Consider the following 22,060-nt stretch of genomic DNA (forward strand, 5'->3'; position numbering starts at 1 on the left):
CTAAAATAAATACAAATTAATCATTTAACAAATGATTTTGTATCGATAAAAACGTTTAATTGGACCTCTTCTATAACATTAAGTTCAATCCCTCTAGATTTCAATTTTCATAAACGACATATTGTTGTCTGTCATTGTAATCTAGTTATTATTATTTTTTTAACAAAATTTTAGTGTTATGTACAAAAAAGCAGCGCCAGCACAAACAGGTAAATTGTTTAAACTGAAATAATATTTGCCCAATGTTTCATAAAATGAGTTTCGTTATTAAAGAGATTTCGGGATTAAAGATAATATGTTTTAAATATCATATAAATGGATTATTCAATCTTAAAATAGGCTTAAATCTATTTATCTATTTTATTATATTTAATAAAGTAAAAAAATATAATTCTTAAGCTTAATAATGTCTATAACCCGAATGTGGCCGGGAAAGTTTTGTATAATTAAACAGCAGACATTTTTTTATCACATTGCAATTTATTTTAAAACATAGCTACTTTATTTAAATATAATCTATAATAATACTTGGTATTTTAACAAATATTTTTTTTTAAATATATTTTTGAAACATGCTGTAGGTTTTAATTTGTATAAAATTTCAGAGGAGGAAGAACAACATCCTAAAGAGGAGGAAATTGTTATTCCGGATATAGGGACTTTGGAATGGATATATTACTTGAGTGAATTAGAAGGTGACCTTCCAACTCCCATAGATGTGTCAATCACGGGTTCTCTAAAGTACCCGTGCCCAGATCTCGTCTGGTACAACTTCGAAATATACCCTCACAAAGTCAAAATAACAAACACCGGTCACACAGGTTTATCCTTTTTTAAAATCTATTAGTCTTATTAGATGGTTTGCAATAGTTTACAAATCATAGCATATAAGAATCTTTTCATTATCATCTCGGAAGCAAAGTCAGTAATTATGTAAATTAATGGCTCGGTTGTCCCAAAATTAGAATCTGTCTCCCCGGAAAAACCCCAAGTTTATTACTCCGGGGTAAATTAAATATCCAACTAAATAGCTGTGGTATAAATTACTTGTACATTATTAGTTTCGTGTATAACCAACGTATACATATAGTTTACTAAGAGGCACAATAAAAAAAACCATATGACAATTTGTACACCTGAATACACAATTCGACACACCACGATGTATTATCACAAACCCAAGCATATGTTTCGAACTTTTTAAAAATATAATCATTACTAATGGCATTCAGGCGTTACTGCTAAACGATAAATAAAAATGTACGTAGGTACTAAAAAGTCGTTCTTTTAAAATGAATTAGTTACGGAACACCATATATAATAATAATTTTAGATATTAATTATTTTAAATGCTAACTAATTATTCAACTTTTAGTCCTGCTTGGAGCGAAATGGAGAACCGAAAGACCTTATCTAAAAGGTGGACCCCTTTTAGAAAAACACATATTTTCTCAAGTACATTTTCATTGGGGTGCGGATATGATGGAGGGTAGTGAGCATACCATAGATAAGAGGCAATACCCAGCTGAAATGCAGGTTTTAAATCTTATCTAATTAAAAATATAAATATTTCATTATTAAAATACCCGTTAACGCTTATTTGTTACATATATATACGTTGACTTGATCTGTTAAACCATTGTTATTATTTTTATATAGCAAAAAGTTGACGTTATAGATAGAGAGAAGGCAATTTGTTTTGATATATATCTCCACACTTAATTATAAGTGTTTGCTTTTATATTTAAATACTATTGTCAAGGTATAATCATTCTGGTAAAAAAAATTGCAGGTAACTTTCTTTAGATCAGAATATATGACGCAGGAAGAAGCGTTCAAACATAATGATGGAGTTGTAATGATATGTTACATTATTAAGGTAATTTCTTGCAAATTAACCCTAAGTGATGTGGAAACCAATTTTCTATTTTGGCCTTATACTCACTCTTATTTCCTAATGAATAAACCCTAAAATATAGGTCACAGTAATATAAATTTCAACCCTCATGACTAAGCCGTATTATATCTCCCAGCGGTATTTTTGTTCTGACATTGTTAGAAGAAAATTATAAGGTCTTCTGTTCTTGCTTATTATTAATATATTAAATAATTGAGATAAATTTGCTATAGTTTTTATTTAAGAATAAAATAGAAGGATGTTTGTGAAAGACATTTTTTTTATACTTCTATATAAAAAAAAAATTAATTCCGTATTTGAAATAGATACGGGGTCTGCTTTAGAGGCTATAAATTGTAGTCACAAAGACCCACACTTTTCTATAGGTAGTAAACTTCTTGGATGGTTCAAACAAAAATTGGATCTAGCTTATGAAATAATTTCGGTAGATATAATTTTGATACTTTTAAATTATAAATAAGTATCCAATTGCTACATTTCTTTCGTTTATTAACATAGATATTTGTTGTAAGATTTGTTTGTTTCTTTTGGTAACATAATATTATACAGTAGTCCCATTTCTGTAACTATCTTTAGAAGCTATAGTAAATGGTATATATACCATGTTTCTTATAGTATGGTGTAAATCCTGACCCGCGTCTCCAGTGGGTCTTAGAAGGATTTCCTCGTATACAGGAAGCTCAAACAAATACTCGAGTTGGACCATACCCTATGTCGCGGCTCTTGCCAATGTTTTTCGAAGATTACTTTTTATATTGGGGAAGTTTAACAACCGTGAAAGGAGAAAGACACGTAGTAAGATGGCTTATACCCAGACCTACCTTATACGCTTCTTTCGATCAGGTAAAATAATGATTTAAACCTGCTCTTAAAAACAAGCTAAATTTATATATTGTCTAACCGTTGATTAAATATGTCAGGATTTTTTATTAAATACTGTTTTAAGAAACCAAAACTTTTCCACAGATGAAGGAATTTCGTAAGTTGTGGGATCCTTGGGACGAACCCATCGTGAGAAATTTCAGACCTCTTCAAGAACGAAACGATCGTCATGTACTCTTCATCCGTCCGCACTGGAATCAATACAACTCATTATTACCAATACCAAGAATTCCAGAGCCATCAATTTCAATTTTATCTCCAGCGTACCAAGCAAATCCATGGATGCTACCTAAGCAAAATGTCGATTTACAAACTCAACCCGAGAAAAATGAAAATTGAATGTGCTGTTTTGGAAATGCCGATTAGTATTGTAGCTGCTAACGTTATATTCAGACGTTGTAATTATGAGCTATTGGGTCGATAATTCTATAGCAATATTATACCGACACTACGAATAATATTTTGTATAACGACATATAAGCTAATTTAAAATTAGCAGGAAAAGCTTGGATTCTATTACTTTGACAATATTACAACTGTCAAAATTCGAAGTTCGAGAAGTTGTGGTGTGTTTTTTAAATTTAAATTTGTGAACTATTTAAATATTGGGACAAATTTTCAAGGGTTAATAGAGTCAGAAAGCAAATAAAAATAAACATATTACAAATCAGTTTGTCTTTATATCTTAGATTTAATACGAATAAGAAGATTAGTAGATAAGAACAAAAATATATTTTTGTTTGTAAGCTAATCTTATAAAGATGTTTATGTATATTTTTTCTGAAATTTCAAATCATACAGTATGTCTATAAATGTATACTTTCTTAAAAATATTTTTTTATTTTAAAAGATCTGAATTGGACAGTGACATTAAGGTCTTAATAATTGGCTTCATTGTTAGGAATGTCACAAATAATCATAATATATAAAACTAAACTGCGTTATTCATATGACTTTTATAATTTTCATAGAACTCGTTTTTAAACGAACATGCCAGTTTTATGTCACTGTCAAACTTTAAACTAACAGCTGAAGCTTCAAAATGAAGTATCGTTTAGAATTGCTCTGCGATCAGCTGTTCGTTGCTTCCTCGAGTACAAAGTTATCGATATGTACAGGTCCATTATACGTACCAGCCGGTACCTAGTGCGAAGACAAATCAATAATTCTTTAAAACATACACCATATTCTATTGCACTTCGTCACAAAGGAGTCCTTGCCTGCAATAACACAATTATTCAACTCTGTATTAGAGCTTCACATAATACTATCTCTTCGGACGGCATTGAACCTGCAGTCTTTGAGAAGATTTGTAGTGAAACTTTAGAGTCTCTGTTTGAATATTTTGAAGTGTTAATAGATCAATCTCCACAACTAAGAGGCGCTGACATAACCTTTAGTGTGAGTTTCAACCTATCTTGTATGAGTTTTCTAAGCTTTTTCTCAGATATCATTTGAAATCCATATTTAATATAGCAAAACTATTATGTGAATGCAGTGAAAAATTGAATTATGTAACAAAATTTACCAAAAACTGAATTGAAAACTGATATATATTTAACAAAGGAAAACATACATCATAATTGTTGTTTGATATTGCAATTTCCATAAACATTTTTTTTATTAACTATTTATTTATTATATTTCAGGATGGGGTTTTAACCGTTGCATTGGGATCCAACTATGGAACGTATGTGATAAACAGACAAACACCAAACAAGCAAATATGGTTGAGCTCCCCGGTGTCAGGTCCCAAGCGGTATGACCTCGAACTAAAAAACGGTGGCTACTGGGTCTACAAGCACGACGGAGTCTCACTTCACAATCTATTACAAAATGAAATATCAAAAATAGTAGATAATGTTGATTTTAAAGATTGCGCACATAGTGTAGTGTAATATATCTGATCTGTAATATAAGTAGGTGTCAAATTACAATTTTGTTTTATTTTTAAACCAACATGGAAGTGATTGAGGATGGAAATATTATGGACAGAATTCCCATTCTGTTGCAGCGGGACTTAGAATACTATCAGGTAAATTGTATGGATAGATTTTTAAGTAAATAGTTTTAATCTTATCAAAGTTAGCAATTCCTAAAGCTTTATAAATAAATTATTGCTTTGTTCCTTACAGAATATAGAATTTTTTTAATTCTCACTACACTTAGATGGTTACATTTCAATTCATTCAACTTTAGAAATTGTTATTAGCAAAAATACTAGTATTAAATCATAATTTATCACTTTTCTGTTCTTTCAATGGAATTTGAACGAATTTCCAGAAAAATCAAACAATCCTATCAGAAAAAGTTTGCCGGGGAGTAGTCGGGGGGAAATTAGACTTTCCAAGAAGTGCTTCGTTTGCAGCTGTTAAAATAGTTCTGTGGTTGGAAGAAGAATTTGCTATTGCTTTTAAGTAAGTGAGCCTAAATAATTTATATTGTTAATATTATTAAGAAGGCATTTCTTTAGTTAGGTATATTTTTTAAATTGCAGAATATTCAGTATTTTAAATTCTATATATTTCTGAAAAAATATTTTATATAATTTCAGCGAGGGTTCCGGCTTGTTTGTGTCAGTTGAAGAGGAAAAGGCTGATGGCGTTGCAAAGACTTCGGATCCAGATAAATTTGCACAGCTGGCTACAAAATCAAGTGATTCTCTTTTAGGTGATTACTTTAAATATTATCTTACTGAAACTGAATAAGATAGATTTTTATGTAGTCATGAAAATCATTTACATTCATACATATATCCAGATAACGGAAATTTTTTCTTTTATTTACTGGAATAAGTACAATAAATCAGATTTCTTAATAGTATATATATATAAAACTATACATTTATTTGCCATTAAAGAACACCTCCACATGTTGGCCCAAGAGGCGCTCGATCATGCCGACCTGCCCGTCCTAACGGCCGCGCTCGGAGCCGCGGCACTTTTAAAGAACACCCTGTATTGCTACGTACAACACGTCGAAGATAGCGGGAACACCGAACGACATTCTGTACTACTCGTGCGTAAGAATAATTAATGTTGACTTGATTAACATGTTCATGATAATGATTTAATTGTGTTCGGGTTACTAAAAAATTATATTCTATTAAATGACTGTTGAAGTAGGTACCAAATATAAAATCATCAACTGTGGGACGGTGCAGAAATATGTGAATAATATGATAATTTAATCTAGGCCTGTTATAAGCGTTATGTGACAATGTCTGAGGCTGTAGGCGAGAGAGTTCTGGATCTACACAATAGAGTTCTCTCGCTATATATATTGCAAGATTCAGGAGGAAGGCCCATTGACGACATCACTAACAAGCTCCACGACTGCGGCACGCCTTCCATACAAGGATGGTGGTTATACATGAATGGTAAATCTCCATACAGTTTAGATTACCAAAAAAAAAACTTCTCCCTTTTATGAAAATTAAAATTTTATTGTTTTATGTTAGGAAGCAAAAAAGATTTATGGGATACAGTCCCGCCGAGGATGGCTCAGAGAATTTTCGCTGGGATGTTGAACGAAACTCTCACAATATTGACGGTGAGATATTGCCAGGTAAGGCGACTCGTACTTTGTATTCGTTTAAACTAGATCATTTATTATCTTTAATTTATGGAGTCTTGTCGCTTGTATATATTTCAGACGAACACAACAGAATTTACGACTCCCTTATTGATAAACGACATATTGAATATACTCCTGTGTGTAGCTCAGTTATTGCCATCAATATGCAACAATGGGTCAGACTTGGCCGGTTTGTCAGAGACCAAACAGTCCAGAGATGTAAGGGACGTACATGCTAAATGTAACGAACTATTCAAATGCATGGTCTATCGGGGAGCTGACTTGCATTTCCTACATCAGGTAAAAATATTAGGTTCTTCAAAATACGGGAACTAAAAGATACATTAAGTGGACTATGTGTTCAAAGTTGAGACATCCATGACGATAGCAAAAATAAGAACGATAATCTATGCATGGAAATTAATATTAGCTATACAAATTTTCAGGCATTCACAGAAGAGGGTGAAGTGCATTGCCCAAAAGACACCGCATTTCCGTGGTTCACATTCGTCAGTCCAGAGTTTTTTGACGGTTCTAATGATGTGAATGTCAAAAATTCACAAGATTTTTCCATTAAAACGGCTTTAAGTTTAGATTTGAAGGTTTTGTTGGCGCAACCGCAGCCGTCATGGTCGTTGCTCGTTAAGGTTAGTTAAATATAATGTAGGAGACAATAATGCTCTTGATTAGTCTTCAAAATCGTGTCAATTCAAGGACATTAATGATTTTAAATGGTTTTGATGCTGTCCAAACCCCTAAGATAATTAATTTATATGTTTTTCTAGTATATTACGCAGTTTTGTTAATTTATTTTGCTCACGTTTTGATTACTTTACAGCAACCGTGATCTCGGGCAGTGATCACGCATGCGCTAAAGTTGTATAATGGTCAAGAAAAAAAAATATACCGCGTAGTGTATGCTATAAAGTTCCATTGTTGATATGTACTTGAAACGATCTTAGATATCACAACATAATGCATTCGGGTCTTGTAATAGAATTGAAATGTTCAGCTTTATTTTTCTCGTCATCCTGACTTGTCATTAGTTTTGGAATTGTTTTGTATGTCTTTCCAACGACATAATTAGTATGGCCTTATTTTAATATCCATGATGTATTTTTATCTCATTAAAGACATTTTGAAATATAACGAAACTAGGTATCCCTATTTCCAGCAATTTACGGAATAACTGAAATTCTACACTTTGTATATCTTATCCCAGAATTAAACACGTGAAATTATTGTTTACTTCTTGCATAATAAACTATTTTCTTATTCATGTACATGTTTATTAAATACATATTACAGAAGTGTTCGGACTAATATTTTTGTACAGCCATTATTTGATTATAGGTACTAATGATGCGTGATTGTCATCTTTGCCGAACGTTAATAATACACGGAATTCGTCACATGTCTATGGACAATGCTCGGTGGCCGGCGGACGGGTTGTGGTACTATTGTGACGGTTTCGGGAAATGTGATGGGTTTTTGTGTACTGCGGATGGATTTTGTAGGTTCGAAGGCGATGAAAACGGTTCGTTTTTAATTATATTGATGAATGTTCAGTTCTGATAACAAATGTATTGTAAAAAAACAGAATTGCAAAGAAATGTCTAATACAATTGCTATACAGTGAATGGATACTTACAATTTCATAATCCCGTTTCTGGTTCTATATTGCGGTTAAAGTGAATATAAGCATGACAATGCCTGTAGCAGTTATTAGTATATATTATATATATCATTTTTTCTCTTATTAGCTGGTGAAGAATACGCTAGGGCTGTCGGTGCTCTCACATATATTTTAGTTACGATTGGAAGCAAAGCCGAACTTAGGTCTACTCTGTGCTACGCATTAGAAATTTCTGGGAGAGATTGGGCACTGTGTTTGGACAAACGACAGGTGATGTTTCTTTGATACAAGCAACATCTCAACTCGCACTAGTGATGTCTATACGCAACGATGACCTTTTACTATAAGATTAGTCGTTTGCTATGGCCATTTTATTGTCATAAAAACAGTTTTTTTTCCATATATTTATAATAATTGCAGGATCTAAAATTTTAAGTGTAGTAACTATTTCTGATAGTATTTAAAAAATGTAGAATCTATATCTGTTTAACTTCAAATAGTTTCTTTATTTTCATTGTTGTAGGAATTAAAAATCATTTTTCATAGTTACTACAACTATTTGTACTTGGTTTGAATCAAACGATCATAAATATAGCATTCATATAACGTATAACATTAAATGTAGACTAGGAGTCTAATTTTACTAAATACAACTCTATTTTATATGCGTTAAGATGTAATGTCCAATGTCGATACAGGTTTGGTGTGATCGTAGACCGCCTTGGCTTTCGGGTGCACTGGCGGCGGCTGGCTCGATTCTTCAGTTCATTCCTCCCATCCTCGTTAACGCACTCAAGTCTGGAGCTTCCATGTATCAGGTGTTGTAGAATATAATACTTTAAATATACTTTCCAAAGCTAAACTTAGTGTCGTAAAGTATTTTATATGGCATCTTTTTTATTCTGCCAGAATTGTAATTTCGATGTGGAAATTTTAAAGAGAATGGACCAACAAAAAACAATAATGATGTAAACTTTATTGGACATCCTAAAATATTTATGTACTAAATAATTTTAGTACATTGCTACCAGTATACAGGAGCTTTATACGTTGCAGACAATTTTGGCTGCGCATGGAATATTAACTTGTACTTTTGCGACGTCTTTTGAAATAACTCGGTGCAACTTTAGTTTTTAGCCATAAATATATTAAAACTTTGTGAATATTTATGTATGTTTCATTTGTATTATTTCTAGACAATATCGCTGTGCTTAACATGTATATCCAGGACGTTGGACTGCATACCTATTTGCTTGAAGAACGCAGCGAACGTTCTGGAAGGGACATTACCATCAAACGTCAACCCTGTGGGAGGATCACTTTTGTTACAAATGTTAATTATAATTACTTATGAGGAATTATTAAAATGGGCCAAAAAGGAATCTGCTAGAGAAACACACGGTATGATATATATTTTTTAGATAATAATTTAAGGCGTATTTTTCGTTTTTAAACATTTTTTTTAATTCCAGTTTCAAACGGGGAAGCGCATAATATGAATAAACCAAAACCGAAGTCAAGACACGTGAGAGTAAACAACTCAAGTAAATAACAAAATTCTTTATATTTAAATTAAAGAACTAAAACTTTTGTTTACATCTGTAAATATTTCCTTTAGCCTTCTGACAGTTGAATTATACCGTCAATATTAATCACAGTATTTGTAACGATGTTTTTAATATTGTTTTAGCGACTTCATCGTTATCGTTCGATGGAAGTCATAGCTCTTTATCGTCTATAGCGCTGGCCATCGCCGAAGCTCTGTGCTCTATAGACGAGGACCATAAACACACCACGGAAATAGAAAATCTTGTGTCACAGAGCAAGATAACTTGCACCGTATCTGATAATTTCGGTCTCAGTGATTTTCCAGATTTTGCGGAATTCTTGGAAGAAGTCAGTATTATTTGATATAAATTCAAATAGAAAATAAATGTCTATGTAATATTTCAGTTACATTTCTTTACGTCTCTACAGCTGATATCTTGTACTAAAACAATTAATACGATAAGGAAAATTTTTCTAAGAAGTTTAAACAGTATTAAGTTTTTCAAACGCTTAGGTACTTCACAATAAGTCCTAGCATTAGGCCTTTTCTATAATCTTGTATGTTTGTAATCGTACTATTGTGTGAACTGACTAAATCATCAATATGAAATTTAGGGTAGTGTTCCTGCTTCAAATGCTGAGAGGGAGAGTGATGCGATGGCTCTAACAAGCCAGATAATGATGACGTCATCTGGAAGGGACAGTTTAAGAGTGAGTGTCGTTACAGCACTAATTTAATAGAGTAACGTCTTCCATAATCTTAAGACTTTTAAAGAAAATTCTCCATTGGGTTTTCTTTCAAAAGAAAATTAAAATAATGCCCTCTATTATATTTGTCTTCACTATAACTATTCTGAATTCAAATATGTACATTGATTTATTTTTATTTTACTTTGTTAAGGTAATTTACGATCACTTACAATTGCACACGGAGCGGATCTTCAAAGAAATTGGTGTACAAGAAGAGTGTGACGAAAAAATCGTATTGAGCAAAGCGCCTCTTCTGTATATAATGTTTCATATTGGGAAGAAGCCATTCGATCAGGTGAGTGAATGAAGCAAGGTTGGTTTGGAATTAGTATCATCCTTAGGGAATCCAAACAAAACATATGTAGGTTATAATTAATCCACAAATTCCGTGTAGTTCTCGAGGAATAACTATAATTTTAACAAGTATATCTCTAACCCAAATTCTCGAAGACCAGGTGGACTAAGTTGTAAGCGAAAACGAATCAATTACACTCCTAATTAAAAACAAAGATTTTATTCACTCAAATAATGCCAGTGACAAATATTTGTTTGACATTATGTCTACTTTCAGTATCTTCGGAAAGAATGGACTATGCCATGGAGCAAATTGGTAGGTCACGCGAAGGCCTGGTCGGGTATAGAGGGCGCTAAAGTACACGTCAATAGACGGCTAGATGTGCGTAACGTGAAAACAATAGGAAAAAATAATAAACAGCTGATGGAATTATATAATGTATTTAAAAAGCCCCCAGAGGGTGGGATATTGTGAACTGTTTGTCTAAGTGAGATGTATCTAGTGCATTCCTATGGTCCTAAATCTATTTATGCAAAATAGTGTTATTATTGAACGACTTTTGGTTGGCAACTGAATTGTAAGCTGACAAATAAATGGACGAGACTCGGGGATCCTGGGCGCTCAATCAAAGTATAACTTAAGCTCTAGTAGACATGTTGTCCTCACAGATGAAAATTCCCTTGAAAAATCTTCTGAATTTAATGGAAGTAATAAACAGGAAAACGGAATAGGTCCCATATATTGAAGTTTTTATTATTCTTATATTACAGAAAAAAAATACTCATCCAACATTTTAAAGTAATAAACGTATAATAGTGAAAAACAAGGTTTTACAATGTTATTTAGTCCTTTTGAAATTCTTCTAAAAATCATAAGCACTTAAAGCAACCTAGATGAACGAAATCTAAGACTTTCGCGAGTATTCATTTAAATAAAACTAATATTTTTCGGATTACTGCGTGTATTTTATTATTTAAAAAACTACATACTCCCGACGTTTCGGTTACTTTGCAGCAATCGTGATCACAGGGTCTGCCCGTGATCACGGTTGCTGCAATGTGACTGAAACGTCGGGAGCATGTAGTTTTTTAAATAATAAAATACGCATTGTAATCCGAAAAATATTAGTTTCACTCAACCTAGATGAAGTTTTTGTAAATAAAATGTCACTACAAGATTTTGCTGAGGCACCCGTAAACAAGTTCTCGTTATATCCCTGTTTGTGAAAATATCTGTTACATCGCTACACAATAAAAGTATTTTTAAACGTATGTGTAAGTAACGCCAACCTGTCTATTACTTTTTAGTGCATGCCATTCGCTTGCTCGACTTTCCTGACATCTATGTCAGTTGAAGAAGTCCTATTAATCCATTAGGCTTAAATGATATAACAAAGGCCTCTTAAGTCGTTAATGAATTTTTCAACTTGCGGCTTATTAAAGCCACAGCTCTCATGAATGTCGTTTATTCTGGTCCTCTCAAATTCATTATATGGTCACTTTTATAAAATCGTAGCTAATAGTCACTATAGAAAATATTTCGCCTTACATAATTCAACAATAATTTAACGGTAAATAAATTATTATATTACGTGTGAGCATTAGTTATATTGTAAGTCAGTGTTATTAACCAATAAACAGATTAAAAAAATGCATTGTTTTCTTTAATGAGATATTAATTTAATACATTTTTATTTAGTTTTAGCTCCAGCTTGTTATTTTATGACCGTTCGCTTGCATTGTGTGTGCAGAAGTCATAGTGGTGGATAGTTTCTTTTCCCAATAATCTTGGGGTATCGAGAGCAAAGCCTTGAGTAAAAGCTAGTTTAATGCGAAGTTAACCGGTATAATATGATATCGTCCTTCAGGTTTACTAAACTTATTTCTAATAATAAGTTTTTAATGTAAAGAAAATTTTATGATTGAAAAAAGAAACCCAAAATATAAAATTTCAATAATAGCATCACAGTTTATAAAAAGCATGATTTTTTTATTATCTTTTTGTATACAAATGGCTTCATTACGGAAGCCATTAGTAAATAAAAATTTTGATAGAACTTTTTCACTCAGTGGGAACGAAAATAAGTAGTCATGAACTAAGTCATACATTACGAAGAGGTAAAAAAGTTCATATACCGTCTCTCATAAACAGTGACGATACTGAATAGTTTTGTATTAACCAAGTGACGTAACAGAATTCCGTTGAAGGATAAATCGTATCTAAATCTGTGACCAGAATATACCCGCGGCACAAACTTCTAATTGTGTTATTCGTTAATCATTCCGTGTTCCGGGAAAGGGTTCAATTAAAACTCCTAAATTGACATGACTATGTACTATGATTAATTAATTTAATGAAAATAAAATACACACTGCAAACGTTCTGTACTCACACCATATCTACATCAAGAAATTATTTTTAAATGCTGTCTAGTATATGTTTATATTAAGTATCTTCTAGCTATGAATTGTTTTTCTAACCTTTCATTTTTTAGAGTGGTGACGTAATGTTTATTACATTTATGTATATGTAATAAATCGGAATAAAAAATCCAAATCAAATGTAATCATTTCTTATGATTGACGGCTTATTATGAATGTAGTGGTAATTGTTTTTTTTTTCAAATTAATTCCTAGTGTCCATATAGATTTTCCAGTTGAGAGTTTTAGAATCTTAATTGATATCAAATAAAAATGATTACAGTTAAATTTCTTGAAAACAATTACGTTAATTTGTTATAAGAAAGATATTTTATTAGACTTTATCATCTTTATTAATAATTTTGAAGAGACCATTTCTTAAAGCAAATGAACTAGTGACACAACTTTCACAGTGAAAATATAACAATTTATATGCAGTAATGTGATCAATGTATTCGTTCTGAAAGTTTATTTTATTGGTTAATCACATGTGAAGGCAAAATACACAGATTTATTGACTTTCTCAATATTTTCTTATTTGGAATTTTATCGCATTGATCCATACTTTGGGCGCTCGACTGGAAAATAGCCATTTTTGCAAAGCGCGAACAAAATGGTAATTTCGGTTGCTTGAACTCAGCGAACTGGTGTATTATATTGATAAAACGTTCCAATAAAAAAAAAACAAACAAATATGCTTGTATTTTTAAACAAATATACTATATTTTTAAGCGTTTTGAAGCGGCAACGTTATTTGCGTTTAGAGTGAGAGAATGTTTATTTGTGCAAACGAATGTTTGAATTTATCTCAAAAATGGATTGATCGATTCTGATTTTTCCTTTTGTTTAAATGTTTAATCATCCCAAATTGCTCGCAAGAATTTTATTAATTACAAGATCCCATATAAATATAACCATTAAAATGTAGGATTTGGGCTTATTTTGATTACTATTTTATGTTCATAATAATAGTTCTTACTGTTTTAATTTATTGTTTACAACGGTAGCGGCCGGACTTACTTTCAATTATAAAGTTCTTCACCACTTTTGTTAGGTGATCATAGTTATGAGATAATTATTTATAATCTTTTAGAAAATAATGATATGTTTATAATTTGTGGAGTAAAAATGATTTAGTATAAAAACATTTCTATCAAACAAAATTAATCGTAACGATAACTTTATGCTTTATGAAAAGAAAAAGAAACACTCTAAATAAAAATTCGCTTTCCTAAACTGGTGAAGCTATTAATTCTTGCGTAATTAAAATTATGGACAAATTATTTCAGGGAAACGAATTTTAGGCAGGAAGGTATTTCATAATTTATGTTACAATTAAATCGTTCAACGGATATAAATAGCTATTAGGTATATATATTCAGTTAACATAATATGGAAGGAATAAGCAAATAATACCATGAATGTTGTGTACTATTAAAGCCATAGCGATTACAATTTTATACCTAAGAATATTGAAAATGAATTTGGACTGGTGGTAACAAGACAACATCTGTTTTAAAGGAATTCCAATATTTATAAACAGAACAAAAAAGAAATATTGTTTAATTCTCCCAAAAACCTGTCACGATGATTTTAAATACCTACCCCAGCGACTATATATTGAATATATAATTCGATAAACTGCCTTTATTAATACGTTAAGTTTGTTATTAGATGATTAACAAGATTCAAACCTAATAATTTTTTTGATACCATGTGTAATATACGTAAATGTTTTCAAAGAAATGTTACTTTTAATAATTACGAGGACTTTAAACAGTTGTAAGGTGAGTAAAATATGAATATTCCTTGAAAACGAAACAATAAATTCATTTCTAGATAAAGAAATATGTTTTCATATTAAAACATTCCTGCGATGCCGAGACAGAATGACTTTTGTTTTTAATAACAACAAAAACATTTTTAATTTCAAGGCGTAATGAAACGGTGTTCACTATTTAAAAGTATTATTTTCTATTCTTAGAAAGCCACTCTTTGAGTGGACTTGGAGTAAAACCATGGAAGGTTGGCTGCTCCCGAGCGATGTTTCTTTTTAAATGATTAAGGTTCCGTATTAGTTAAGTAAAACCTTGCAAGCAAGAAAATTATATTAAAGGAAAAAAAAGAGATGTTTTATGGAATAGAATATTCTTTTGTTATTTTTATTTACTTAGAAATATCAAAGGAAAATAAGTTTCTAAATATGATGGCTATGATTCTTGACATACTTTTAAATATTGATAAAATATTGAGAAAACATACTAACAAATTAAATGTTTTGTGTAATTGATGCCTTATCCAAATAACCTTCAAAAATATATTTTTGAACCCTAATATTTTTTTGCAATTTATGTCCTATTTGAGGCTTACATGAGGAAACATTCAAGTTTTCATTGAGAACTCATTGTTTTCAAGCCTCCCGTTGCTTTTAAGGATAGAAATAATTAATAAGAGTGAATACAGCAATTGAACTATATTTTCTTATTATTTTTATCTTCCCTAGTGTTTTATTTTAAATTCCATTAAAGAATTTAATTTTAAAATGGAGTTATAATCCGATTGTGAAAGAGTTTACAGAGGTTTATTTTATTTCTTTTATTTATATAACAATATACATACTAACTAAAACAAAGGTGCATTATAAATAACGTAGTGCCAATGAAAAAAAATCACCTTTATATTTTAATATAGGTATTGTTTATTTCGTAGCTCGTTAATAATTTTGCAATAGGGTTAATATTAATGAATGAGACTCAAAACCGAGACGTTTTATATTTTAAACGGAGTTTCCATTTAAAACTTCCCACAACTCGGCTAGATTGAAAGATTCTTAACATTAGAAATGTCCAAGTTCCCTCTATACTAATTGTATAAGAGAGAGATATAGTGATTAAAGGGGAAATTTTATAAGTGGTTAAAATTATTTTGATTTTTTTTTTGTACGAAGCCTTGACAAAATTTTTGTCATCGTAATTTTCCTCGACAGTAAATAATAAGACTTTTTTTTTATTTTGTTTATCCAATAATCTTAACAATGTTTGGATATAAGTAAGTCTTAATTTTTAATCTAAACCAACCTGAAAATTAAGATTAACTTACATCCAAACATCATCAAACAAATACATACATACATCAAACATCCTTTTGAGCAGATCGGAAGTAGTAAAATTTTTCATTAGTTTAGATATTGCCAGAAGTAAGTAAGTATATCAGTAGATATTTCTTTTGTTATTATAATGGACACCTTGCTATGAGACACGGTTTGTCTGTTAAGATTTGACGTGTTGAAAAATGTGGCGTTTCAAAAAGTTTTACAGTAAAGTAGATACATTACATACATGCATATAATTAAACATTATGCGTATTCCTGTAAGATTTAATAATGCTTATTAATAATAACAACAAAATTGTATCCCTCAACTCGATATTATTGTGTTGCTTACATACTCAACTATAAAAATATGTTTCATAATAAAGTATAAGGTAATAAAAATTCACTATATTTGGTTGTAAAAGAGATAGGATCTCTTAGAAGCCTTATTTCTTCTATCTAGAGAGTTGATTGTGCAGAAGTGAAGGAAAGTTTATTGTTAAAGAATGGAATTGGACCAAATAGAAAAGATAATTCATGTAAAGGATTCCGTTCTCGGTCTGACATTGATTTGTAGCATACGATTTACTATACTCTCTCTTCATGATTGAACTTTTCCTCATCTGACTTTCTTGTTCATGCCTACTTATTGAAAAACTTACATCGTGATAGAAAACATGCTAAGCGATTATAAATTTAATATATACATTTTATTTAATCAATATGAAAATGACAGATTTTTTTAAATCCTAGAACGCCCTCTTTAAGTCCGATTTATCGACGAAATATATTGCTTTCAAAATCTAAAAGCGAATGACAGATCTATATTCCGAAATTGAAGCCTTACACGTACTGTAATCAAAAACACAAAGGTGATCGCTCAATGGACAGTCTTTACCCGATAAATGTGGTATCATCAATGCTAGATTGGGCTAAGTGGCGATTTCAGAAATAGCTTTGACCATATCTTCTGTTAACACATCTCTCTTTGTATTGTGACTAAATGGACTTAACACTAAAAAGAAGGTATATATTTTTATAATTATTGTTCGCTCATTATTATTTTAATAACTGTAATTATGTTTTCAAAATAGTTTTCTTTATAAATTCAATGGGTTTAATTAATGGACACTTTTACTAGGGCAACTTATGATTTAGGTTTTATAAAATTTTCTTCTCGATCATTATAAGCTTACATTTATTACTTAAGTAGATTTTATGCTAGAGATATGTCGCGTTTGAAATAGATAGAATTTCTGTGTTTTATTTTCACGTTTTACGTATAGTAAGTTCGTCGACACCTGTGAAGAAGAACCTTTAATTATATGACGCCTTGAAGCAACTTAAAGTGAATCCAAAGCGTTTTGGAATTAGAATGATTATATTATATTATACGGGCGTAAATTAATAAAATTCTAATGTCCATTAAACATGCGCTTTATTTTTATCGTTACAGCGATTTGCTTGTAGAAAGTTTCACGTATCAACAACTTGGTTTTGTCAACTGCTTTATTTCTGATGACGCACACGCTGTAACGCATTCCTGACTGGCTCAGTGGCATTGTGATGCTCAATAACGTAAGGGGTTTTCATCAATTTTCATCAATTTTCAAATTTCTCGAAATATTGTAACGACTTTATTTGGTGCATAGTATGTATCCAAAGATTTGTTTTGTTTTATGCAATATTACCGTACCTCTACATATATTGTGCGAGGTCATCTTTATTACTCATTTTCCGTATACGGATGATTACCACAATAGTAATGTGAAAGCATACGATTTCTGAATTGAGATTTACGTTTAGGTACCATTAACTGAAATTAAGTTAGTCTAGGTGTTTTTTCCTCGATTATATCCTTATCAAACGTACTACATTTTGTTTTCATTTTACAAAGTAAACATAGAGAACCTATATATTAAATATCCCGCAACATATACGCCAGTGCTAACGCCTGAAGGAATTGAATGTGAGAACTTTGAAAAATCATTTATTACAATCTGAAAAGTGGTCTCCTGTTAAATTTATATTGAATAGTTAGTATTAACAATAAGAATATTATTTTTTTGTCAAAGCCGCGGGTTCACGGTGGATGCTAGCCGCCTCCGACCGAACCGCTTGGAAGTCGATGAGGGAGGCCTATGTCCAGCAGTGGAGCTTGCATGACTGAAACTGTAGTAGTAGTAGTAGTAGTTCTCAGTTTAGTGGTTGATCCTAACGAATTCCTTTTACTATCCGCCTTAAATACCTTTAGTAACAGTTTTGTCCGTATAATTTTGTTATACTCTGATTTATTTTCTATTAATTTTACTACAATAAATATTTTTTCATTGTTGCGCTACAATAATTAAAATAATTGAAAACGCACAATATTTGATACAAAACAATTAAATACCCTATTTTCTCTAGAATATTATTTAAAACGGTATAAAATTTCAGCTTCTGAGGGAATTAGAATATTTTTGTGGAAAAGATATCAAAATATCGAAACATGTTTATCTATAATTAAGCCAGATAACAGTATGATATTCTATAAATGAAACTAATATTTTTCGCATATACTACGCGTGATTTAGTTTTTTGTTAAAACTACATAATCCCGATGTTTCGGTTACTTTTCAGCAACCGTGATCACGGACAGACGAGGTGTGAGTGTCTGTCAGACACGCGTAGCATATCCGAAAAATATTAGTTTCATTTAAATGAATAAAACTCGCGAAAGTCTTAGATCTCATTATGATATTCTATAGTCCTTTTGGCAACACGAGGCGCCGTAAATAAAGTTGGAGCCACCTAATTTAGGTACGAAACATACATTCTGGCCTTTATCGGAGGTGAAGACATGTAGTTATCTAGTACTTATCTAAATCCATTGATATTTCTATCTGCTATAAGTCAGTTTTAACGTTAAAGGTTTTGTATTGGAGCTTACCAAGACTATATTGTTAATTTAATACAGATTTTTAACTCTGATATTCGCTGACGCGATTTAAGATTTTCATAGAAGTCTCTGTTCCTTTCTTTTTAAGTGACTCATAAAAAAAATAGTAATTGTATTTAAATTTTTTCATAAAAAAATATACAAACAAAAATTATAATATGTTCGTCTTGCAGATATATGGAGACTATGCCGTGATAAATCGTGTGTTTTAATTTTTTATAATATTTTAATGAAATCAAATCAAATAAAAATGTTTAATAATTTTAAGATTATCTTTTTTTTTGTATAATTTGCTGACTGTTTAAAAGCAGATACCTTTTTATTTTTTTGTCTTTCCATGATGGCCATTCTTATAAATTAATCGAAACATGAATTCGATAAGAGTTAAATTATAAAATAGTAGCCATATTCGGAAATATAGTTTTATCTAACGATATCATATTGTAATTTTCAAATCGTTAAGTTGTTATCTATGAAGATGAGTATCGATAAAATTATCCTACACATAGTTTCATAATCCCCGGCACACAGTATTATCAATATCGCTTAATGTGCATTCAAGTGCCCCAGGCGATAGGCACTAGTCTTAGAGAAATATTTCTGTAAGAAGTAAACAATACTCGTTTAGGGTGGACTTAATGTTATTTATAAACTAGATATAAAGATAATGGAATTCTTTTATACATCAAAATAAAAGTTCCCTAGTCAAACTTCCAAGTGTAGTTTTTATATATTACAAATAATAATTAGAATTTAATTTTTAAAAACAAAAAATTAAACTATTTGCTAACTTATGTATATAATTAAACATACGTGAAGCGAAAAGAACTTGAAATTTAATAAAGTCAAATATTATGCACAGAAGATGTGCACAAGGGTATTTTTTTTTTGTATAAAATGTATGAAATTTATATTAAATCATTCCACACATTTACATGACTAACAAATACATATAATACGTCGATCCATGAAAATTCTTCCACGTAAGTATTGTCACTATAAATGTCAACTAAGTGTCATTTATATTTTATGTCAAATTATAAATTATAGATAATAAATTATGATTGAGAACTGACCGTTTTAAAACATCTAGTTTTTTACAAATACCCATACTGGCTTTCAATGGCTACTTATTTCACTCCCCGAACCCATAATGTTAACGAAGTAGTCGGTTCATTTATAACATTGACTTTTTGTCAATCATCCAATTATATCCAATAATAGCCAAGAATTTCGATAAATATTTACTATTTTGGACTAGAACTAATATTTTTAAGCTTCTAGAAATCCTTCTAATACTTGTAATAAGAACTAAAAAATTTAATTATTCTATACTCGTAAATGTGGTGATAGTCTGTAAGTCATCATGAAGAGGTTTTTTGGAAGGAAATAAATGTAGAATAAAATATCTGGTTGAAAATAAACATGATTTTATAGAAATTATAAAAATTGCATGAAATTCTTAAAGTTGATTATTTTATAGAAATAGATAATAATGTTATCGGTAACAGACAGACAGTATGATACAGCGATAGCGGATCAACAACGACAGTAACAAAGTATTTCTCGCACCCACAACTGGCAGTACTCCAGAGCGCAATTTAATACATAATGAATATTGATTTCGTGCACTTTAAATAATCACCGGCAGCGCTCTTTTGTCCTTCAATATGTTAATTTCAGTTTAAATCCAGATGCAGTGAACCACTACAACGATCGTTTCTCATTTAATTTTCTGTGGTGTTAAATAATTAATCTTTGATGATAAATAATTTACAAGGCTTTTAAAACACTTGCAGAACTTTGTCACGAAAATATATATTATCTTAATATTTTAAAGAGTCTAGGCGGTAAAATTTCTTTTCTGGTCGCAAGTCACTTGTTTCCAGAACCCATAAGCACATAGCCCTATTGCCTCCCCCATTGTATCTACTTATTAACGTTTCTATGTAATACTATTGATTACATATTGCTTTAAATATATTTACGGGGTTAATTGTATTTTGTATAGTAACTGAAAAACACTACTTTAAATAGGTGAATACAACCGGAACAGAATAGAGTGTGATATATATATAACGATCGAGATTATTTCGATGGACCTTTAAAAATTGTCAGAGACGAATTCTCAAAATTGACTTGAAATTAAACATCTTAAAAACAGAATTAAAAACATCTTAAAAAAAAATACCTATATACTTCCCGAATCTTATCATCACGATATTTTTTTTTTATAATTAAATTATGAGAGAAAAAAACCGATGTATATAAAAAACTTATTACAACACAAACATTTTGCTGTATATAACGTCATAAGTCATACATTTTTACTCAAGAAAATAATAAGGAGTTAATATATAATAATACATTTTGTAAGCATAATACAAGATATTGGAAAGAAATAAAATAACGAGACATTGTTACGGAGAAATTTGGATGTTTGGGTCAACTTCCGGCAAGCGTCCATTAATTGGCATCCTTGTACTTTTCCCATTGAGCTTATTTTATCCAAACAAACCATTTAATTGGGACGACTTCAGCTTTAAAATTAAAAATATTCAAAACGTGTATTTTATAAATAAATATCTTAACATTTTTATTACTGTCTTTGTTTAATTTTAATCTCTTATTTAGTCTTTCTTATCTGATAAATTTGGTTTTACGTAGAAGTATTCGTTGTTTTTCTTACAGTTTTAATATCTATTTAAATATAGAATTTAATTTTTGTTTAAGTAGCAGAGCTCAATCATCTTTTGTTTTAATTATATAACAACGGCCAACAATATTAAACGAACATTTTTTTTTTTATAGTGAGCAATGGCTTCTTTCATTTCTTTTCTATAAATTCTATAGAAAAATATATGAATTAAACCAATTTGACGGAATAAAATATAAATTCAATTCCTTTTTTAATTTTGAGGCGCAATGAAATGACGAATGTTACTATTTGTATAGTGATCCCGAAGCAACAAAAAAATATATATCTATACGAGTACGTATATA

General features: G+C 30.6%; 3 protein-coding genes across 4 annotated transcripts; all 3 read left to right on the forward strand.

The window, feature by feature from the left end:
- Window positions 1-117: 117 nt before the first annotated feature.
- Window positions 118-3,470, forward strand: LOC116767153 (carbonic anhydrase 2-like). 2 transcript variants are annotated; one of them, XM_032657346.2, is made up of 6 exons: window positions 118-209; window positions 606-821; window positions 1,376-1,536; window positions 1,793-1,879; window positions 2,534-2,761; window positions 2,885-3,470. In XM_032657346.2, the coding sequence occupies exons 1-6, from the start codon at window positions 179-181 to the stop codon at window positions 3,137-3,139; spliced, it is 978 nt and encodes a 325-aa protein (XP_032513237.1). In that variant the 5' UTR covers window positions 118-178; the 3' UTR covers window positions 3,140-3,470. The 2 variants fall into 2 exon arrangements, with proteins under 2 accessions (XP_032513237.1, XP_061377601.1); XM_061521617.1 differs by lacking the exon at window positions 1,793-1,879.
- A 363-nt stretch (window positions 3,471-3,833) lies between these two features.
- LOC116766892 (frataxin homolog, mitochondrial) lies at window positions 3,834-4,737 on the forward strand. Its single transcript, XM_032657030.2, has 2 exons — window positions 3,834-4,201; window positions 4,450-4,737. Exons 1-2 carry the CDS (start codon window positions 3,911-3,913, stop codon window positions 4,696-4,698), a joined length of 540 nt encoding a protein of 179 aa, XP_032512921.2. The 5' UTR covers window positions 3,834-3,910; the 3' UTR covers window positions 4,699-4,737.
- LOC116766891 (uncharacterized) lies at window positions 4,698-11,595 on the forward strand. The gene is made up of 17 exons (XM_032657028.2): window positions 4,698-4,835; window positions 5,084-5,217; window positions 5,355-5,470; window positions 5,661-5,818; window positions 5,996-6,179; window positions 6,261-6,367; window positions 6,455-6,676; window positions 6,823-7,023; window positions 7,730-7,913; window positions 8,140-8,282; window positions 8,711-8,830; window positions 9,209-9,413; window positions 9,485-9,556; window positions 9,703-9,908; window positions 10,176-10,271; window positions 10,462-10,605; window positions 10,882-11,595. Exons 1-17 carry the CDS (start codon window positions 4,761-4,763, stop codon window positions 11,077-11,079), a joined length of 2,565 nt encoding a protein of 854 aa, XP_032512919.2. The 5' UTR covers window positions 4,698-4,760; the 3' UTR covers window positions 11,080-11,595.
- Window positions 11,596-22,060: the final 10,465 nt, after the last annotated feature.

This window comes from Danaus plexippus, chromosome 10 (genome assembly GCF_018135715.1).
Source record: "Danaus plexippus chromosome 10, MEX_DaPlex, whole genome shotgun sequence".
Taxonomy (NCBI): Eukaryota; Metazoa; Arthropoda; class Insecta; order Lepidoptera; family Nymphalidae; genus Danaus; species Danaus plexippus.